This window comes from Amphiura filiformis, chromosome 14, assembly GCF_039555335.1.
Source record: "Amphiura filiformis chromosome 14, Afil_fr2py, whole genome shotgun sequence".
NCBI classification, from domain to species: domain Eukaryota; kingdom Metazoa; phylum Echinodermata; class Ophiuroidea; order Amphilepidida; family Amphiuridae; genus Amphiura; species Amphiura filiformis.
Genome location: NC_092641.1, coordinates 40,780,161 through 40,798,016, shown reverse-complemented (window position 1 = coordinate 40,798,016; position 17,856 = coordinate 40,780,161). Strand labels below are relative to the sequence as shown.

Here is a 17,856-nt window from a genome sequence, read left to right as displayed (position 1 = left end):
GAGTAAAAAAAAAATTTTTTGGGGGGGAAGAAATTTTTGGCGAGCCGAAAGGGGGGCAAGCAATTTTTGGCCAGCCGAGGGGGGGGGGCACGCGATTTTTGGCAGGCCGAGAGGGGGGGCAAGCGATTTTTGGTGGGCCGTTCGGAAATTTTACCCCCCGGGCCTGGGCTCATAATTATTGCACATCCCCTAAATCAAGCAAGTTTACCAAGTATATGATTTGTAGAATGAACTTGTACAAATCATCATCGTGTTATTTAAAAAATATTGATTTACATAATGATAAACGATATTTTGGCTGCTTCGACCAACAATACCGCGTCTACCATTAATATATCACTATTGTGAGTTAACTGACAGCAAAATACACATACTGAGGAAGTAATACGGTTAATTCGACCTTGGTCATGGTGGTATTGGGGATGTGTTGCAGACAACTCACCATCGTGACAGGAACTGATAATGGAGTAGAGCTTTTCAGTTAAAATCTATACACCCCCCTTTGGAAGCCATAACCTTATTCTCCGATGTGGGAGACTATAGTTTGATCAGCTCGTAATCGGCGGGCCTTATAGCATCGCGGATTGATATCAATATATTTACTTTCGAGAACTGTCTTGTGATATCTAAGCATCACTTATATATTAAGTCCTATACTTTATCTACTTTCTTTAACACGTAAAATATAGACCGTGCAAGTCAGCTTTAATAAAGTAAAGTCAGCTTTAATAAACACTCTTAACAAGGGCCCACTTTTCGGCATTTTGGTAAAAGCCTAGCAATTACGAGCTGATCAAACTATAAGGTTATGTCTTCTATAAGGGGTGCATGGATTTCAACTGGAATAGCCTATTCTGGGTTGTATTAAGGTATGGGTATGAACGTGTAGTCATATTTTGTGGGATATGAGAGCACATCAGACATATCGAATATTATTGCATTCTCATTACGAAGAATGTCCTTCTAGTATCTCTAGAAATTATTCTTGAAAGTATTCCTATTATTTCAACTCAGTATAATTTACGATTTAGAGTGGGTCCTTTAAACTAACAAAGATGAGTCCAGCCCGTGACTCACATGGGTGAGTCAAGCTATGTCTAAAGCAGGTTGGTCTAAACCGGGGTCTAAACTGACCCAGTTTCATTCATTGTAATTGAATACATGAATCCAAAACCCACCCAAGTCCATGGGAAGTGATTTTGAGAAAAAAAAACCTGTGTATCATTTTAATTCCTTCAGTTAGATTTACCTGGTCAATATGGTAAGTTGTACGTGCAAGTGGGTGGGTTAAACTGTATTAGGTATGACGATTAGCATTTCAGGGACTTCGTGGGGTTCATTTTAAATTCTGGACTTGGGTGGTTTTTTTAATCATATACAAAGACAATAATGTTGGAATGAGATTACCACTAGTAAGATAATACAAAGTAAAGCACACAGTTATGTATAATGTTGATAAGCATTCTGCCATGTAATATAAACCACACACTTTCTTTGATTAAACCCATTTTTTTTTCAAAAGTCACTCTCCAGCAATGAAGATGTTACAAGTGGACTTTTATACATACTGGATTTCAATCAATGTGTTACAAGACTCAAATCATGGACTTAGGTTGTTTCTTTCATACATGTTATTTATCACATGCTCAAAAGACACAGAGGATGAATTTGAGTTGTTCTTTCATACATATAACAGGCCTATGTATAGCAACACTTTCCCATGCTTAACTCAATTTGGCCATAGTATGGACTTGGGTGGCTTTTGTATTCATATATTCAATTGGTTGCATTGACGTTGTCAAAGTGATAAGGTTAGTTTGGTTTGCGTTCATTGTATTATGGTATAGGTCATGACGTATTAATATTTTTCATTTATTTATTCAGTTAATTGTTTATACTTACGTAATTGTGTGAAATTGTGCTAATTAGTCAAAGTGACTCAATCAGTTTGACCAATGTCCATTTACTAACGAGATGAGTAATTTGATACAGACAGACTACACGAGTCACATTCATTTGATATTGCTGTTGAAATCACTTTGATGCGACTCATTTTGAATAAGTTTAGTCAATATCCATCTGACTTACCATTGTAAGTCATATTTGATACAGGCCAATTTCTAAAGTAGATAAGTCACATTTGCTTAGCATTGATTGCTGAGCTAACGTTGATGAGTCCATTTTGATATCGGAGACATTTGATACATATTGACTAATCTAGATGAGTTGGATTTGGTTGATCATATCGATGCTCGCTACGACTCAGTTAGTCTAGTCAATATCCTTTTGATTTTGCTGAATGAGTCATTTGATACATATTTACTAATCTAGATGAGTTACCTCTGATTTATGAGTCCATGTGACTCACTTAGTCTAGTAAATATCCCTTTGACTGTGCTGAATGAGTCATGTGATACAGATTGACTAATCTACATGAGTCACACTAGGTTGTCATTGTTGCTGAACTCATATTGATGAGTCCACACGACTCACTTTGACTCACTTAGTCTAGTTAATTTCCCTTTGACTATGTGACTCACTTTAACTCCCTGAGTCTAGTCAATATAGATGAGTCACATCTGGTTGTCAATGTTGCTGGACTCATTTTGATGAGTCCAGGTGACCCATTTGAGGTAGTCAATATCGCCAGACCTGGTTGGATGAGTAATTTGGTTTTCAGTGCAATCAACATTTTCGTGCGCTTCGCGTGCATTCTTTCAGTGCGTAGATTTCTTTTTGACATTGGGGAGATGGGGTTGGAAAAAATTTCTTAAAGTACAAGTATAGTGAGCCAGCACCTTTAGGTAACAAAATTAGTTCATGGCACATGCCCACGAAGCGCGCGAAAATTGAAGCTAAAGTACTGAAATATGGTGCAAAAGTAGAACAAATTCCCGCAAAAATTTGCCCTTTTGAGGCTAAAATGACCAATTTAACTAGGTCATACAAAAGTCAACATCGGGGGACGATTGTGTGGATCATCCCCCTTATCAAAATATTGTGGGATTTATTCCTATCAAAATTTTCCGCCCTCCACACGCCTTAGTTTCGAAAAACAATATTTTGTTTTGAGTCTGTGTGGGCAGACGGGGGTGGGGTCTTACAATTTTCAACTCAAGATATGGGGGTCATACATTCCGCGCCTAGTGGGTCATAAAAATTTACTTCGGTCACCAAAAAACGAAAATGGAAGCCCCCTTATTATATCCGTATAATGGGCATTTGGGCCCCAGGTATCCAAAGAAACCCAACGACATACGAAAATAATGGCAGCAGGGCCCAAGTTTAAATCAGAGGCTGACCTCTTTACTCTATCTTTCCCTTATAACCTCCCCTTAGAAAGGGTTAACATAGATCTGGAAATTTCCAAACGGAAACACCAACAATTAAAATGATTTTTGTCTTGTATAATAAACAGTAGAAAGAATTGTTGGGTGGATTAAAGTGAAAGAAGTAAAACATAGAATGCAAGCTGGATAGTGTGCGTTTTGAAAATTAGACCACTCGTTTCTTGATTCGCGTTGATAAACTGGGTTTAGCACAAACAACCGTGTTTTTCACTTGATAAACTCAGATTTTCTTGGAAATAAAGTTCAACGTCTTATTTATCGTTTGTTTATCTGAGAAAAGCGTAAAGCATTTTCCTAAATAACTTCTTCCAGTTTTTTAGGAAAAAGCGAACAATATTTCAAAAATGCATCTGTCCACAAATAAGATTTTAGAGCAATTATTTATAATGCATAGTTTTTTTGAGTCATAGGTTCTAGATTAAGAACATCCTTTTCTAACAATTTCGCAAATATGTGTTTTGAAAAATGACCCCCTTTTTTGTGTTGCGTGAATCGTGTTTCTTCATCATAAATCACCCCTATTTCGCGAAATTTCGCACTACTCGCGGGTACCTGGCAAAAAGCAAGATGGAGAGATAAAAGTGTTTGCGGGCATTAAGACATGGATGGGAGTCCTGTACCAGCTTGGGCAGGTCTTCGACCTACAGTGGGCCAATGGCTTTCGAGATAGATAGACAGATAATAGATAGACTTCGGGATCAGTTGCGTAGATTTTTTAGACAAGGGAGGGGGAAAGAAAATTTCTTGGAAGTATTGTGAATACAGCACCTTTGGGCAACAGAATAAGATGATGGTACAAATTTTATTTGCCATATTGAAGCTAAACTGGTGAAATATTGTGCAAAAGTGGAATAAATTCGCGCGAAGCGCGCAAATATTTTTATTCTAAAATGCCCAAATATGAGGTTCATTTGGTCAGAAACTCAACACAGGCGTCAATATTGGGGATGATTGTATTGATCATTCCTCCCTATCAAAATATTGGGGAGGGGGATTTACACCCATCCGCTGGGAACTACACAAATGTTCAGGATATGGGGTGTTCGAAAGACGCAGGACTAATATCTAAACGGATGTCCTGTCTTTCATTATTTTCCTGCTATATATCATAAATGGATTTAATAGTAATAATTTTATAATAAACTTACCTTGAGAGAATAACATTCTCAACAATATGGCGTAAAAGAATAGTTTTTGTGCCATTCTGCATCCAACTAATCATAACAGGCATAAACTATTAAGAAGTCATTCGGAGTTACGCAAACCGTAACGATAAAGCGATACACAAGATCAACGCAGACTGATAATAGGCCTGCTTCAATTTTATTTCCACGCGTACTTAAAAACCAAATTCATTGGTATGATAAATGCAAAAATCATAAAGAAATCGCTAGAATCGCTAGCATAGGCGATTGTATTTTAGATCCCAACAACCAGGTTACACTTCCTGATAATACATCAAGTTCAAGGCTCTATGACTTCCGTAAGTGAATGTCCTGGCTCATTGCCAGTCATTTGTTGTATCGATAGTTTGCACAAAACTGTTGATTTAATCTGAATATAGTTTTCAAAAGAAAGAAAAAAAAACAGAAAGAAAGAAAGAAATGTATTGCCCCGCACTTCAAGTAGGCTGCACTCATCAGTTGTCATGTCTTGGTATGTGTGCAATCATATGATTAATTTAATACCGCTATATTCGAATACACTAATCGTACACGTATGAGTGAACCCTACATTGACCCAGCATAATGTCACACCAGTATTTAAGAAAAAGGACAAGCTAGATTCAACCAAGTGCAGGTCACACCAGTATTCAAGAAGGAGGACAAGCTAGACCCAGCCAAGTACAGGTTACATCAGTATTCAAGAAGGAGGACAAGCTGGACCCAGCCAAGTACAGGTCACACCAGTATTCAAGAAGGAGGACAAGCTAGACCCAGCCAAGTACAGGTCACACCAGTATTCAAGAAGGAGGACAAGCTAGACCCAGCCAAGTACAGGTCACACCAGTATTCAAGACGGAGGACAAGCTAGATCCAACCAAGTACAGGTCATACCAGTATTCAAGAAGGAGGACAAGCTAGACCCAGCCAAGTACAGGTCACACCAGTATTCAAGAAGGAGGACAAGCTAGACCCAGCCAAGTACAGGTCACACCAGTATTCAAGACGGAGGACAAGCTAGATCCAACCAAGTACAGGTTACATCAGTATTCAAGAAGGAGGACAAGCTAGACTCAGCCAAGTGCAGGTCACACCAGTATTCAAGACGGAGGACAAGCTAGACCCAGCCAAGTACAGGTTACATCAGTATTCAAGACGGAGGACAAGCTAGACCCAGCCAAGTACAGGTCACACCAGTATTTAAGAAGGAGGACAAGCTAGACCCAGCCAAGTACAGGTTACACCAGTATTCAAGAAGGAGGACAAGCTAGACCCAGCCAAGTACAGGTCACAATATTATTCAAGAAGGAGGGCAAGCTAGACAAAGCCAAGTAAGGTCACACCTGTATTCAAGAAGGAGGACAAGCTAGACCCAGCCAAGTACAGGTCACAACAGTATTCAAGAAGGAGGACAAGCTAGACCCAGCCAAATACAGGTCACAACAGTATTCAAGAAGGAGAACAAGCTAGACCCAGCCAAGTACAGGTCACAATATTATTCAAGAAGTAGGGCAAGCTAGACAAAGCCAAATACAGGTCACACCAGTATTCAAAAAGGAGGACAAGCTAGACCCAGCCAAGTACAGGTCACACCAGTATTCAAGAAGGAGGACAAGCTAGACCCAGCCAAGTACAGGTCACAACAGTATTCAAGAAGGAGGACAAGCTAGACCCAGCCAAGAACAGGTCACAATATTATTCAAGAAGGAGGGCAAGCTAGACAAAGCCAAGCACAGGTCACACCAGTATTCAAGAAGGAGGACAAGCTAGACCCAGCCAAGTACAGGTCACAACAGTATTCAAGACGGAGGACAGGCTAGACCCAGCCAAGTACAGGTCACAACAGTATTCAAGACGGAGGACAAGCTAGACCCAGCCAAGTACAGGTCACACCAGTATTCAAGAAGGAGGACAAGCTAGACCCAGCCAAGTACAGGTCACACCAGTATTCAAGAAGGAGGACAAGCTAGACCCAGCCAAGTACAGGTCACACCAGTATTCAAGAAGGAGGACAAGCTAGACCCAGCCAAGTACAGGTCACAACAGTATTCAAGAAGGAGGACAAGCTAGACCCAGCCAAGTACAGGTCACAATATTATTCAAGAAGGAGGGCAAGCTAGACAAAGCCAAGTAAGGTCACACCAGTATTCAAGAAGGAGGACAAGATAGCCAAGTACAGAGCAATCACCCTACTGTCCATTCCGGAAAAGTTAAGAAGGATTACAAGCTAGACCCAGCCAAGTACAGGTCATACCAGTATTCAATAAAAGAGGTCAAGCTATATATAGATCCAGCCAAGTACAGGTCACACCAGTATTCAAGAAGGAGGACAAGCAAGACAAAGCCAAGTACAGGTCACACCAGTATTCCCGAAGAAGGACGAGATAGATCCAACCAAGTACAGGTCACACCAGTATTCAAGAAGGAGGACAAGCTAGACCCAGCCAAGAAAGGTCACACCAGTATTCAAGGAGGACAACCTACAATCTTGGAAATAAGTCTTCGAACGCTTTCCCCATGCAAAGTTGAGAAATGCCAATGTATTCAGCAGTTCCCCAATGTTTCCAATATTGATTGATGGGGATGGGAAGGGTAAATCTTTGATAAAGATGTCATGTTTGTTCCCCAGCACAATATACGTCATTTCCATGATCATAAGAAATTCTGCACGCAATTTAAGGCAGAGTGTGCCAAGCGTTCCAAGAAATTTTTTCCAAGATTGTAGATCTAGCCGAGTACAATTCACACCATTATTTTAGTGTTTCCAAAACGTATTTGCCGGCCTGCTTTCAACATTTTGTTACATGACAGCAGAGGTCACGTCGGTAATAAAATACCGGAAGTGAGCTAAGTTGCCGTCGTACTGGTACATCGTCTAAATTTAAATTTTCATTACATAACACCGTGCTTATAACCAATAAGTATTTTCCATCGAACAAAAGGGTCACAAAATCGAATTCGTACTGCAAAATGAGTTTGTTATCATTGTCGTGTAGAGCGCATTCATTTTCCATCCGCTATTCATCCACAAACAATATAGCATAGTTTCGAAATGTAAACACATAGAGTGCTAAAAAGGCATTCAAAAGCAACGCCATGCACATTGTCACAACTTTCAACAAAATGTTATTTTCACTTTTGTTTTAATTTTGAGCCCAGCAAATGAGGTAAAACAAATGAAATTGGTTAAAGGCACATTCTCCGATGAAGTGTTCAAAATGCCAAATAATTATGTGTCGCCCATAGTTTCAAGTCGTATTCAGACTTGTTTCGTCAGAAAGAAATAATTTGTATTAATATAACTTATACTTAGGAGTTGCTTTCTAAAATGTGTGAGGCTAGAGGTTGTAACATGCCTAGAAAGTATAAAACAATAAAGCTGATTATGTATGTCCATTGTTTTCCTCCATGTCGCCAGCCAAGGTGCGTTCCGTATAAAGTGTCCCTGCTCGCTAAACATGCGCGCATACAATGGATTATAGGTACTTTTCATTAGCGGGTATCATGCCTTAATTATAGAGTATACAACATCACAACACAGATTATTCAATTTTTCCAACAGGTCTTTGAGACTATGTCGCCAATATTTTTCACAGATACGTTACCATATTTCTAATGGATAACAATCTGTGAAAATAATTGGCTAGATGGCTATATGTTCTCATATGTGATGGATCAAGCAGGCTCCATAGTTATATTATACCGTATAATATGGAAAATAACACAATGGTTTCAAAGTAAAAAAAATCAGGTCTGCTAATGGCAAAAAGTCCTGACCTTACGTTCATGTTGTCACCGATACGTTACCTAAATTCTACTCCCCTCGGAAAAAACGCTGTGATAAATGAAGCCAAATGCCATACCAGACTGTAGTATATTGGGTGATGACCGATCAAGTATGGGTATTAAGTCGGAAAGTTTTTACACTTGCACGATTAAGACAAAGGTGGGAAAGGGCTTCACAGATACGTTACACAGATACGTTACCCCCAACACGTACAAGTAATATTTCGGTCGGTTTTATAGCGTTACATCTTTTTAACTCTTTATCCGGCCACTTGGCATTTACCACTATTTCATTGTCTTGACATTTTGTGCAACCGTAACAACATTTTTACACCAAAGTACAACAACGTATGCGGCTTCACAAAATCCTCTACAAAGATGATACGGTGGTGATGTCGAATTACTAGCAAACTGCATGTTGTGAATTTGCAGCGGATACACTACACGATTTACGAAATGAAAAAAATTCAAACACAGCACAAAAACACAGCACTACATGGTGTCTCAATAAAAATAGGCCCTGTGGATCGGGGGACATAACTTAACATATCAGCATCAAAATGAAAACCTTTTGCAGATTCAAAATCCATGAAGTGTCTTCTATAGATTGGTGCATAAATCATCAATATCCGTTCACTCGTCACTGAGATAATTGGGACACTACAAATAGACTCATTTTTGGACCATTCCAATGGGACAATACACATTAACAATTATGTGCTGAATTGTAGTTTAGAATTGAAGAAATTAATGATGTTAGGGGTTGAGTAAGTTTTGTTGGTCGAAACAGCCAAAAAGGTCGATTTTCATTGTCTAAATCAATATATTATTGAAAAATAACACCTTGATGTTGTGCAAAACGTTTTGAAAACTTGCTTGATTTATTGTTGTTAATGAGTAATGTACGTTTTAAAAAAGTGATGTTGTTTCATCCCTCTTTACAACATAACTCGAGAACCAAAGGACCTACAAAAGTATATCTATAATATCATATCAATGCAATTTTTGCCAAAGCTCACTACCATTCGCAATATTTCTGTTATTGATGTTGTTGGTCAATTTTTGTTTATTTCACCATCAATACTATCAACTGGACATTTCATTTTGAGGGAACCAATTTCTTTTGAATCAAATATTTCAGCCACTTCAATGAACAGCGACATTTGCACGTATTTTTTGTGGGACCTGAGAGCACATCAGACATATCAAATTGCATTATGAAAACGTAAATTGTATAAATTTAATGATATTTACGTACTTAAAAAGTGCATGTAACTGGGACAAAAAGCCGTCTATCATATGAAAATTTCGCCCTTTTATATTTCCCCCAAAACACACAAAAAATGGGTCTTAAGGGAAAAAAATCAACATCTTTAATATGAAAGGTTAAAATGTTCAATTGATGGCCGGCTTTTCCTCCCAGCTACATACACTAAGTACATATCATTAGATTTATGAAGTTTACTTCGAGGATATCAAAAATACAAAAAATATCAAATTTTAATAATTTGCATATAATGTGTGTTATATCGCAAATTTCATTCCTTGTATTTAGAATGCAATTCGATATGTCTGATGTGCTCTCACAAAAATACTGTGCAAACGTTGCTATCCGAGCCCTTAACCCAAAGAGAAACGTGTGAAAAACATTCTTTGGGAGATTGATTGATTGATTTTAAACTCCTACTCAGCAACACTTTTATTTCTTTTATAATAAACTACACATTATTGTTAATGTGTATTACCCCATTGGAATGGTCCAAAAATGTGTCTATTTGTACAAATTTAATTATCTCAGTGACGCGTGAACGGATTTGGATCATTTTTGCACCATTGTTAAGCAGACAGTTTATGGTTTTTGAATCTTTAAATACATTTTTATTTTACTGCCGATATTTTACGTTATGCACCACTTTCCATAGGGCCTATTTTTATTGAGACACCCTGTATAATAGAGAACATAAGTATGATCAAACAAATTAAAGAATGTATTCTATATTTTCAAACACAGCACGAAATAATGCACTATAATATAAAACGCGAGTATTAAAAAAATTCATGCTGTCTTTCCTAACACAGTATTAAAAAATTCATGCTGTCTTTCCTAACACAGCATGAAATCACTTAAATCGTGCACACGTATAATATAAAGTCAAAAAATGTATGCTGTATTTATCCAAAATTACACAACACGAAAATAAACACATTTGCAGTGTTTATTGGTTTGACTGTCCTTAAATCGTGCAGTACGTGATTAAAAAGTATAAAATACGCGAATAAAATCATGTAAATGTACGTTTATCAACACTTAAATTACACAGAATTGTTGGTTAGTATTTATTTAATGAACAAAATTAAATTGACATGCTTATTGAAAGCGTAACTTTGTTTCACTTTGCTCTAATTGTTATCGTTATTTTTGATAAATCCTGAAATGCTTTAATCTTGATCTTTAACGTTTACTGATCAAATCAGATTTTTGACTCATGGATTGTCTTCATGCTATAGTAGAGGTGTCAGTGTTGAAAATATCTGGAGTTTTCTCTGTCACGACATGTCGACATTAGGAACGACATATTCTGTGTCATTATGGTTGATAAGTTCCAAATATTCTGACATGGTTTCAGAGACTACATATTCAGTTAAACTCTGTCTGTCCATTGCATTCGGATCGGGTTCTTGACGTTCTTCTATTGGCGAAGTATCCTCGTTAGTCTCCTTAATAGTCGTCTCAAGTTCAGTTGCATCGGGATTGGTGAGTTCTAAGTACTCTGGTATAGATTCAGGGATTAGGCTTACATATTCCGATGAACTCAGTTTGGCCATTGTATTCTGATTAAGTTCTTGATATTCTTCACTTGGTGTGCGATTTTGATTAGATGCCTTGTGTTTCTTCCCATTAGGCTTGGACAGTTCCATATACTTCTCGCTTTTTGATTTATTCATCGTTTTCTGATCAAGCTCTTGGTATTCTTCACTTGGTAATGGAAGTGAAGTATTATTAGACATTTCATCGGCAATAGCAGTGGAATACTTAGGAGTTTTTGGAGCCCCTTGAGATTCAATGTCTGTTACGTTCTTTTTATCCATCGCACATGGATCAAGCTTTTCTGTATCCCCATTTGATTGGTGCATTCTTTTTTGATCCAGTTCCTGATACTGTTCATCTAATGTGCGGTTCAGATCGGCCATTGTCAGCTTAGATTTAGAAAGTTCTTGGTACTTTGAACCGGACTCTGGAATCATGTATTCTGACGTACAGTGTTGAATGTCCATCGTTGTTCGATCTAGTTCTTGGTACTGTTTGTCTAAAGTGCGCTCAACATTGGTCTTTGCTAGCTCTGATTTAGAAAGTTCCTGGTACTTTGAATCAGGTTCAGTGTATCCCAGTGTGCTGTGAATATCCATCGTTGTTCGATCCAGTTCTTGGTACTGCCTATTAGAAGAACCATCAGAGCTGGACGTTTTAAAGTCATTATGATCAGGAGGGTAAATTTCAATATATTCTTTTGACGTCACACTTTTACTGCCATTAGCATCATTTTCCTTAAAATTCACATCTGACGGTAATGGAGGTAAAGACAATAGCTGTCTTTCATAGACGTGTGGTTTGTCTTTACGCTCAGTTACTAATTGCAGGTCATGGTATTCCCCTCATCAAAAGGTATTTCGTATTCAGTATTGTTGGCTCTCTTCTTAGTTGCCGATGGATATCTGAAATATGAGGCAAATAGTTTCAAGAAATTGGAAAAAGTGGGGAAGCATGAGTATCACTGAGTTTTAAGAGGAAGAAAGACATCTTAGAAAAGAAAAAATAAAGGAGTAAAATTAGAAGCAGTAGAAAAACAAAATAGCAGCATGAGAAGAAGGAGAAGTAGTAGTAGACGAGGTAGTAGAAGAAGAAGTGCTGGAAAAATGAGAATTGGGTAAAAAAGTAGGAGAAGAAAACAAGAAGAAAAAGAAAAACACAAACAATTCGAAGAAGAAGACAAAGAATAAGGAAGAATGAAAAGAACATTTGACGAATTCGGATTAGAATGGAAGTGGAAAGGGAAAAAGGATAATTAAAGAAGACGAAGAAGAGACAGAGACACATCGACGAGTACAAACGTAACAACGAAAATGGCCTAATGGCCCTGTGGGCTCAGTTGACAGAATATTAGACACAACCAAAGAGTGCCCTTCCGTAAAATTCCCACCAGCAAATAAGAACACGAAACCTTAATTCGTGTTGGGATTTCAGAGGAAGGAGCTCACTATTTGGACATGAAATTTACCCCAAGGCAAATGAGCCCTTGACTATCAAGAACAGGTTTTTTTTTTCTTAAATATTTTAAATTCACCTTCGTTTGTAAATAACAAATATCAACAGGGCAATCACAACAGCTGCCAACAGAACAACAATGGGTATTCCAACAATTAGAAACAGGTTGGTGGAAGTGGTTTCAACAGGAACATCTATAGGAAAAATGTGAGATATTTAGTAAAACATTTTGAAAACCTTTAACATTTCAAGGCATGCAAAACAATAAAACCTTTCTTTATAAAATATTATGTTCCTCTTTCAAAAATCTAAACGGGCATACGCCACACTAAACACTCTAATTTATTGTAGTAATAACATAAGGGTGCAAAACACCATCATTCGAATAACCGCGCCCGTTTGACGAGAGTGGTCTATCTCAATCAAACCACCCATTGGCCTTATAATTACATAACGGGAAAAGTTTTGATAAATCGGCGTTGAATCGACGGCTGAAATAACGTATTTAAAATTTACTTCGACGTCAAATCCACATTTAATTGACGGGGATTATGTTTTGTTAACATACCTGACGTAGTGACGTCGATGATGCCTACATTAATTAACAGCCCTTCCTGGGTGTAAGCTTCAACCCTTATTCTGTATAAAGTGCCGGGGAGGAGATTCATGATAACAATACCGCTTTGATATCCATCCACAGTTACAGAACTGTCAATGTTGGTAGTCCCAGCTTGGTAAAACACCTTAAAAGTTCAATATAATTTAAAAAACACATTTAAAGAACTGTTCTATTTTCGCGTGTAGTGTTCATGTCTTTCATTTGGAGTTACAATTCTTTAGACGCATTTTGTATGGAAGACTCATCTGCAACACAATTACACAAGCTAAATATAATTTCGCCATTTCTCTTTCCAAATAATGACAATGTTAAGTTATTCTAGATAAACGTTGATTACTTACCCGGTACTGAGATATATTATCATAAGTGGATCGGAATGGTTCCCAGTTGAGTTCAATTTTATTTGTTTTAACGCGTACAGTTGTTAGAACACCTTGCGGGGGGAAAAGCAAATAGGCTCAATTATTTACAAGCGTAACTTTGATAATAGCTTGAATCCATAAATCATGTTGCCCCTAAATAACAGATTAATGATTAATACAGACGGTTACAATAAAAATCATTCAATTACAGTTTGTAGAAAAAACTTTTCTTGCTTTCTTTACTAGTTCGGGCTTAAACGCTATGCTCAGTTAACTAAATCATCCGGAAAACGCTTCGGGCTACTTCTCGCGCATATCAAGCTTGCAACGCGTAAAATTGACTTTCCTGATTACCAATTGCATTTTTGCCTTTCAGACAAACGGGTCATAGCGTAAATGTGATATGCAGTTGAATCAGTAATATCTTGGCTAACAGAAAAACCTTTACTTGGTTTCTTTCATATTTCAGGTTCAAATGCTATGCCCGAATAACTGTTTTAAAATTTTGGCTCTGACAACACAATCATAATATCGAATATGATTTACTGACCATAGAATTCCGAAGTAAGCCATTCTGTTGTCATTTCGAATCGACGTGATGACAAACCTGACAATAGTAGACACATGTGTAATGAATTATATAATTATCTGTTAATATTTAGTGAGAGCATTAGGTGTACTGATGACTTGCGCCTAAAATACAATTAATGTTGATATTAAAGCCACATTCAAGAGAACCGTACCTTCCTCATATGCCCTGTGCTAATTAGCTATTAGGAAGTTTTACACCACTCTTTAAAAAAAATTAACTCACTATGAGTAAAAAAGGGAACAGAATAAAAATCAAGTAAACATATACTCAATGAGTATAATGATATTTTGACATAGTTGAGTACAATTTATTTAAGGTTCAGTAATAATTGATTCAATTTGTTGAGCTGTACCATTTTGTAGAGTAATATTCTGGCAGACGTCGCTAAGATAGGCCAATAAGCACTTCAAGAAGGAATTATTTGACCTATTTATGAGTTATTACCATCAACTATAGTTATGCGTATTAATCAATTTGTGGAGCTTTACGGGAACAGACAAAAAGTTCTATGACGTCCTATAAACAAAAGTCATTTCGTTAACGGGGTCAGAAAAGCCCGAATACGTTTTTAAAATACTATTTAAAATATCGGTCAAAGTGGTTTTAAAAATACTAGTTAAAATATCTGTCAAAGTTGATCTTTCTGGTTGGAAGAGATGGAGGGCCTCCTAACAAAAGCACTTTCGTTTATAGGACGTCGTCGAACTTTTGTTTTGCTTCAAGAGGTAAACAGTTGTTTACAAATGTATCTGAATGGTGGCTTTATGCTTACTAGTTGTGACGTTGGGTGTAATAGCAGATGGTTGTGTAGATAACGTGTCTGTAATAAACAATACAGATAATCTTTATATCATTTTGCCGATTTTATAAAATAATCATGACGTTGATCATAAATGTCGAGAAAATAATGTGCAAACAGGTTAAACGTCATTTATATTTTGTAAAATTCTAGACGTTATTGTTCAGGGCATTTCTCTTTTTGCCTATCACATGTATTATGCCTATAGCACATTATGAAACAATTAGGAAAAACGGTATTCTTTTTCCGAATGTGTCCTCTTGCGAATGAACATCATAAAAACCTTCATATAATTAGAATGGAACAAGTAAAAATGTGTCTTAAATATCTCTAAACTTCGAGCTCCGACGGCGTCGAATGGATTCCAACAATGCGACAAGCATCGAATTGGCATTAATGACTCTGCTCTAGGCGCGTAAATATTGACTGGTACCATTGATTGCATTTGGGCACTATATTGACAAAAAATATATATTGATATGGCGAGTGTCAAAGCCCATGACCATTGGGCAGTGATTCCAGCGCGCGCCTTAGTTTTTTTTGGAAGATTAAAAATTGGGCTACTTGAGAATCCTTTACCGCGGCCTGGCCAGCTAATGCGCTTTGGCGCTGAAAAGATTTGGCTACATCGCCATTGGATGATTGCTGTTCCTGGTTGTGCCCTGGGACGCCGATAATTAGGTAATCACGACACATTTTCATTTTGATTGTTTGTATCAAGAAGGCCCCGTCTGCAATAGCTGCCAGGTGTCATGGTTTTTAAACGTGTACAGATTATGCTGGCTTCATACTTTCTGTCGGTTGCCGCTGAGCGGCGTGACGCTTCACCATACCGGTTGCACTTTTCTGCACGCGGAGCGGCATGACTCTGAAATGACTCTGAAAGGCACTCTTGCCCCTCAACACCGCTCCAAAGTCGTATTTTGTTCTCATACATTCCGCATACAGCAGAGCGGCACCGCTCCGAGTTGAGTTGACTTGAATTCAACTCCCAGCGGTGCTGCCACCGCGGCAAAGCGGTGGAGTGATCGATATATCGGCTTGCCGCTGGTCACCGCTAGCGTTTCTGGTGCGACTGTGCAGTGAAGCAAAATCATCTTCAGAGCGGCAAGCGGCAGGAAAGTATGAAACCATCATTAGAATGTAGAAATTATGAAATATATACAGGGCAGACATGACAGATAAGGCCTTATTGCACTAACTCCTCGATATTTTTGTTTATTGTACCTGTAACTGAAATGGCAACAACATTTCTGTCGTGACCTTGACTGAGTTCTAATGCCACAATACACCAGAAACCTCGGCTATCCACCCAATCTACCGCTTGGATTATTAGCTCGCTGAATCCTTGCCCAGAGCTCGACGCTGATTCATTTACTGTCATAGTATAATTAGGTGGTTGGTAATTGGCGTGGGTATAGCGAATTGGAGGATTATATCCTGCAAGGTAATAATATTTCTGAGATAATATAAGGTCCAATAAATAGTCCGACGTCGTGCGTGCGCTTTGCCGTTTCGTAAAACGCGACGACAATTTCCCCTCGAAAACAAAACGCCGAGAAGGAGAACAAAGCCCCGAACAAGGCCAATCATTTGTGCTGAACAATTAAAGCGGATGCATAACCAAAAATTACAGCGAAAGATAAAGAACACATCGTTTGCTACAACGGAATAACGCACGCAAAAACGACGCGCCAACTTTATACTAGTAGCGTAGTCGAAGAAGGCTGTGTGCCCCGCTGACAAAAACAATGAAAGAGAAAGGTGCCCCTCTGACACAATATGAAAGAGAAAATCGGGAAGGCAACGGCAAAGAGCCCCAAAATGCAAGGAGCCCGTTTTCCACCAAAACGCACGCCGATCATGGGCCAAAATAGTGAGAAAAAAAAACATTTTTGCGCGCTACTCCGCGTACATTGTCCCAATAAAGCCTTTTTATGTTATACTTTAAAACCTGAAATATAGCTGGCAATGCGCGTGTATTCATCGTCCGGTTCTTTCAGTGTCCATGCTATGCTCTCAACTCCATGGGCTGGGTCATGGTTGTAATCGCATGTCAACTTGATTGGTGTACCTAGAAGCACTTTCGTTTTGCCCTCATCAACTGACACCCGAACACGTACAGTTGATGGGTCTGAAAATAATGATTTATAATAAAGTTAATTGGTAATCTGTGTTTTGACCAAAATTAACGTCAAATGTCATACTACATTCCTATTCTAAGCTATGAAATTGTGCCGAAAACGGGTCGCTGTTGATATACCGAAAGTAGTAACCGGAATTAGTTGCCCTGTCTGACAGCTGGCATTATACAATAACACTAACTAAACTGCTGTCTGTTATAATGCCAAATGATAATAACAAACACCATATCATCATTTTGGTCGCTTTGCACCAACTTGCATCAAGTTCAGTTCTCATTATGCATTCATTTATCAACACAATTGTACTATAAAACACTTCAAAAGGGTTAAAGAACTTCGAAATCAATCTCACTGGAACTTACCGATAACTGTAAGATCAACAGATTCCATGAGAGTCCCCACATAATTATCTAAAAACATCGTGCACCAGTATCTTCTGGTATCTATTTCAGACGCAGAAAGTATGGTCAATGAACTCCATCCGCCATCTTGCTCCCTATCAATTCCATCAATGCGCATGACATATTTAGGTGGACCAATAGGATCATAGTATCTAGGGTTCGGCGTATCCGGAGTGAACATATCAGCATATAGAAAGAAATCCGCCATATTTGTGCTGGTGTAGAATTCGTCACCATGTGTAAACGCTAATCTAACTGATGTGTCTGATATCGGTTTGGTGTAGTTACAGTACAGTGTAACTTCTGAACCCCATTCTACCGAGCTACCTTCTTGGATATAAACACGGGCGATAGGAAAACCTTACAAGGATAACAA

The 17,856-nt window shown here is 38.2% G+C and overlaps 2 protein-coding genes across 8 annotated transcripts in view; both read right to left on the bottom strand.

Annotated features, from left to right (window-relative positions):
* The window catches only part of LOC140170097 (neuronal growth regulator 1-like), a 33,104-nt gene extending 28,302 nt beyond the window's left edge, over window positions 1-4,802 (bottom strand). For all 6 annotated transcript variants that reach the window (XM_072193417.1, XM_072193419.1, XM_072193422.1 and 3 more), the window contains exon 1: window positions 4,499-4,802. In XM_072193417.1, the coding sequence (XP_072049518.1) occupies window positions 4,499-4,553 (55 nt within the window). In that variant the 5' untranslated portion in view covers window positions 4,554-4,802. The remainder of the gene's footprint in view (window positions 1-4,498) is intronic.
* A 7,094-nt stretch (window positions 4,803-11,896) lies between these two features.
* LOC140170096 (uncharacterized) overlaps window positions 11,897-17,856 on the bottom strand; it is a 13,052-nt gene continuing 7,092 nt past the window's right edge. The window contains exons 3-11 of one of the 2 annotated variants that reach the window (XM_072193416.1): window positions 17,442-17,840; window positions 16,890-17,069; window positions 16,163-16,375; window positions 14,909-14,956; window positions 14,095-14,151; window positions 13,524-13,615; window positions 13,132-13,306; window positions 12,643-12,757; window positions 11,897-12,013 (exon numbers count right to left, since the gene is read on the bottom strand). In XM_072193416.1, coding sequence (XP_072049517.1) covers window positions 11,929-12,013; window positions 12,643-12,757; window positions 13,132-13,306; window positions 13,524-13,615; window positions 14,095-14,151; window positions 14,909-14,956; window positions 16,163-16,375; window positions 16,890-17,069; window positions 17,442-17,840 — 1,364 coding nt within the window. In that variant the 3' untranslated portion in view covers window positions 11,897-11,928. The remainder of the gene's footprint in view (window positions 12,014-12,642; window positions 12,758-13,131; window positions 13,307-13,523; window positions 13,616-14,094; window positions 14,152-14,908; window positions 14,957-16,162; window positions 16,376-16,889; window positions 17,070-17,441; window positions 17,841-17,856) is intronic. The other variant, XR_011861487.1, reaches the window with a different exon arrangement.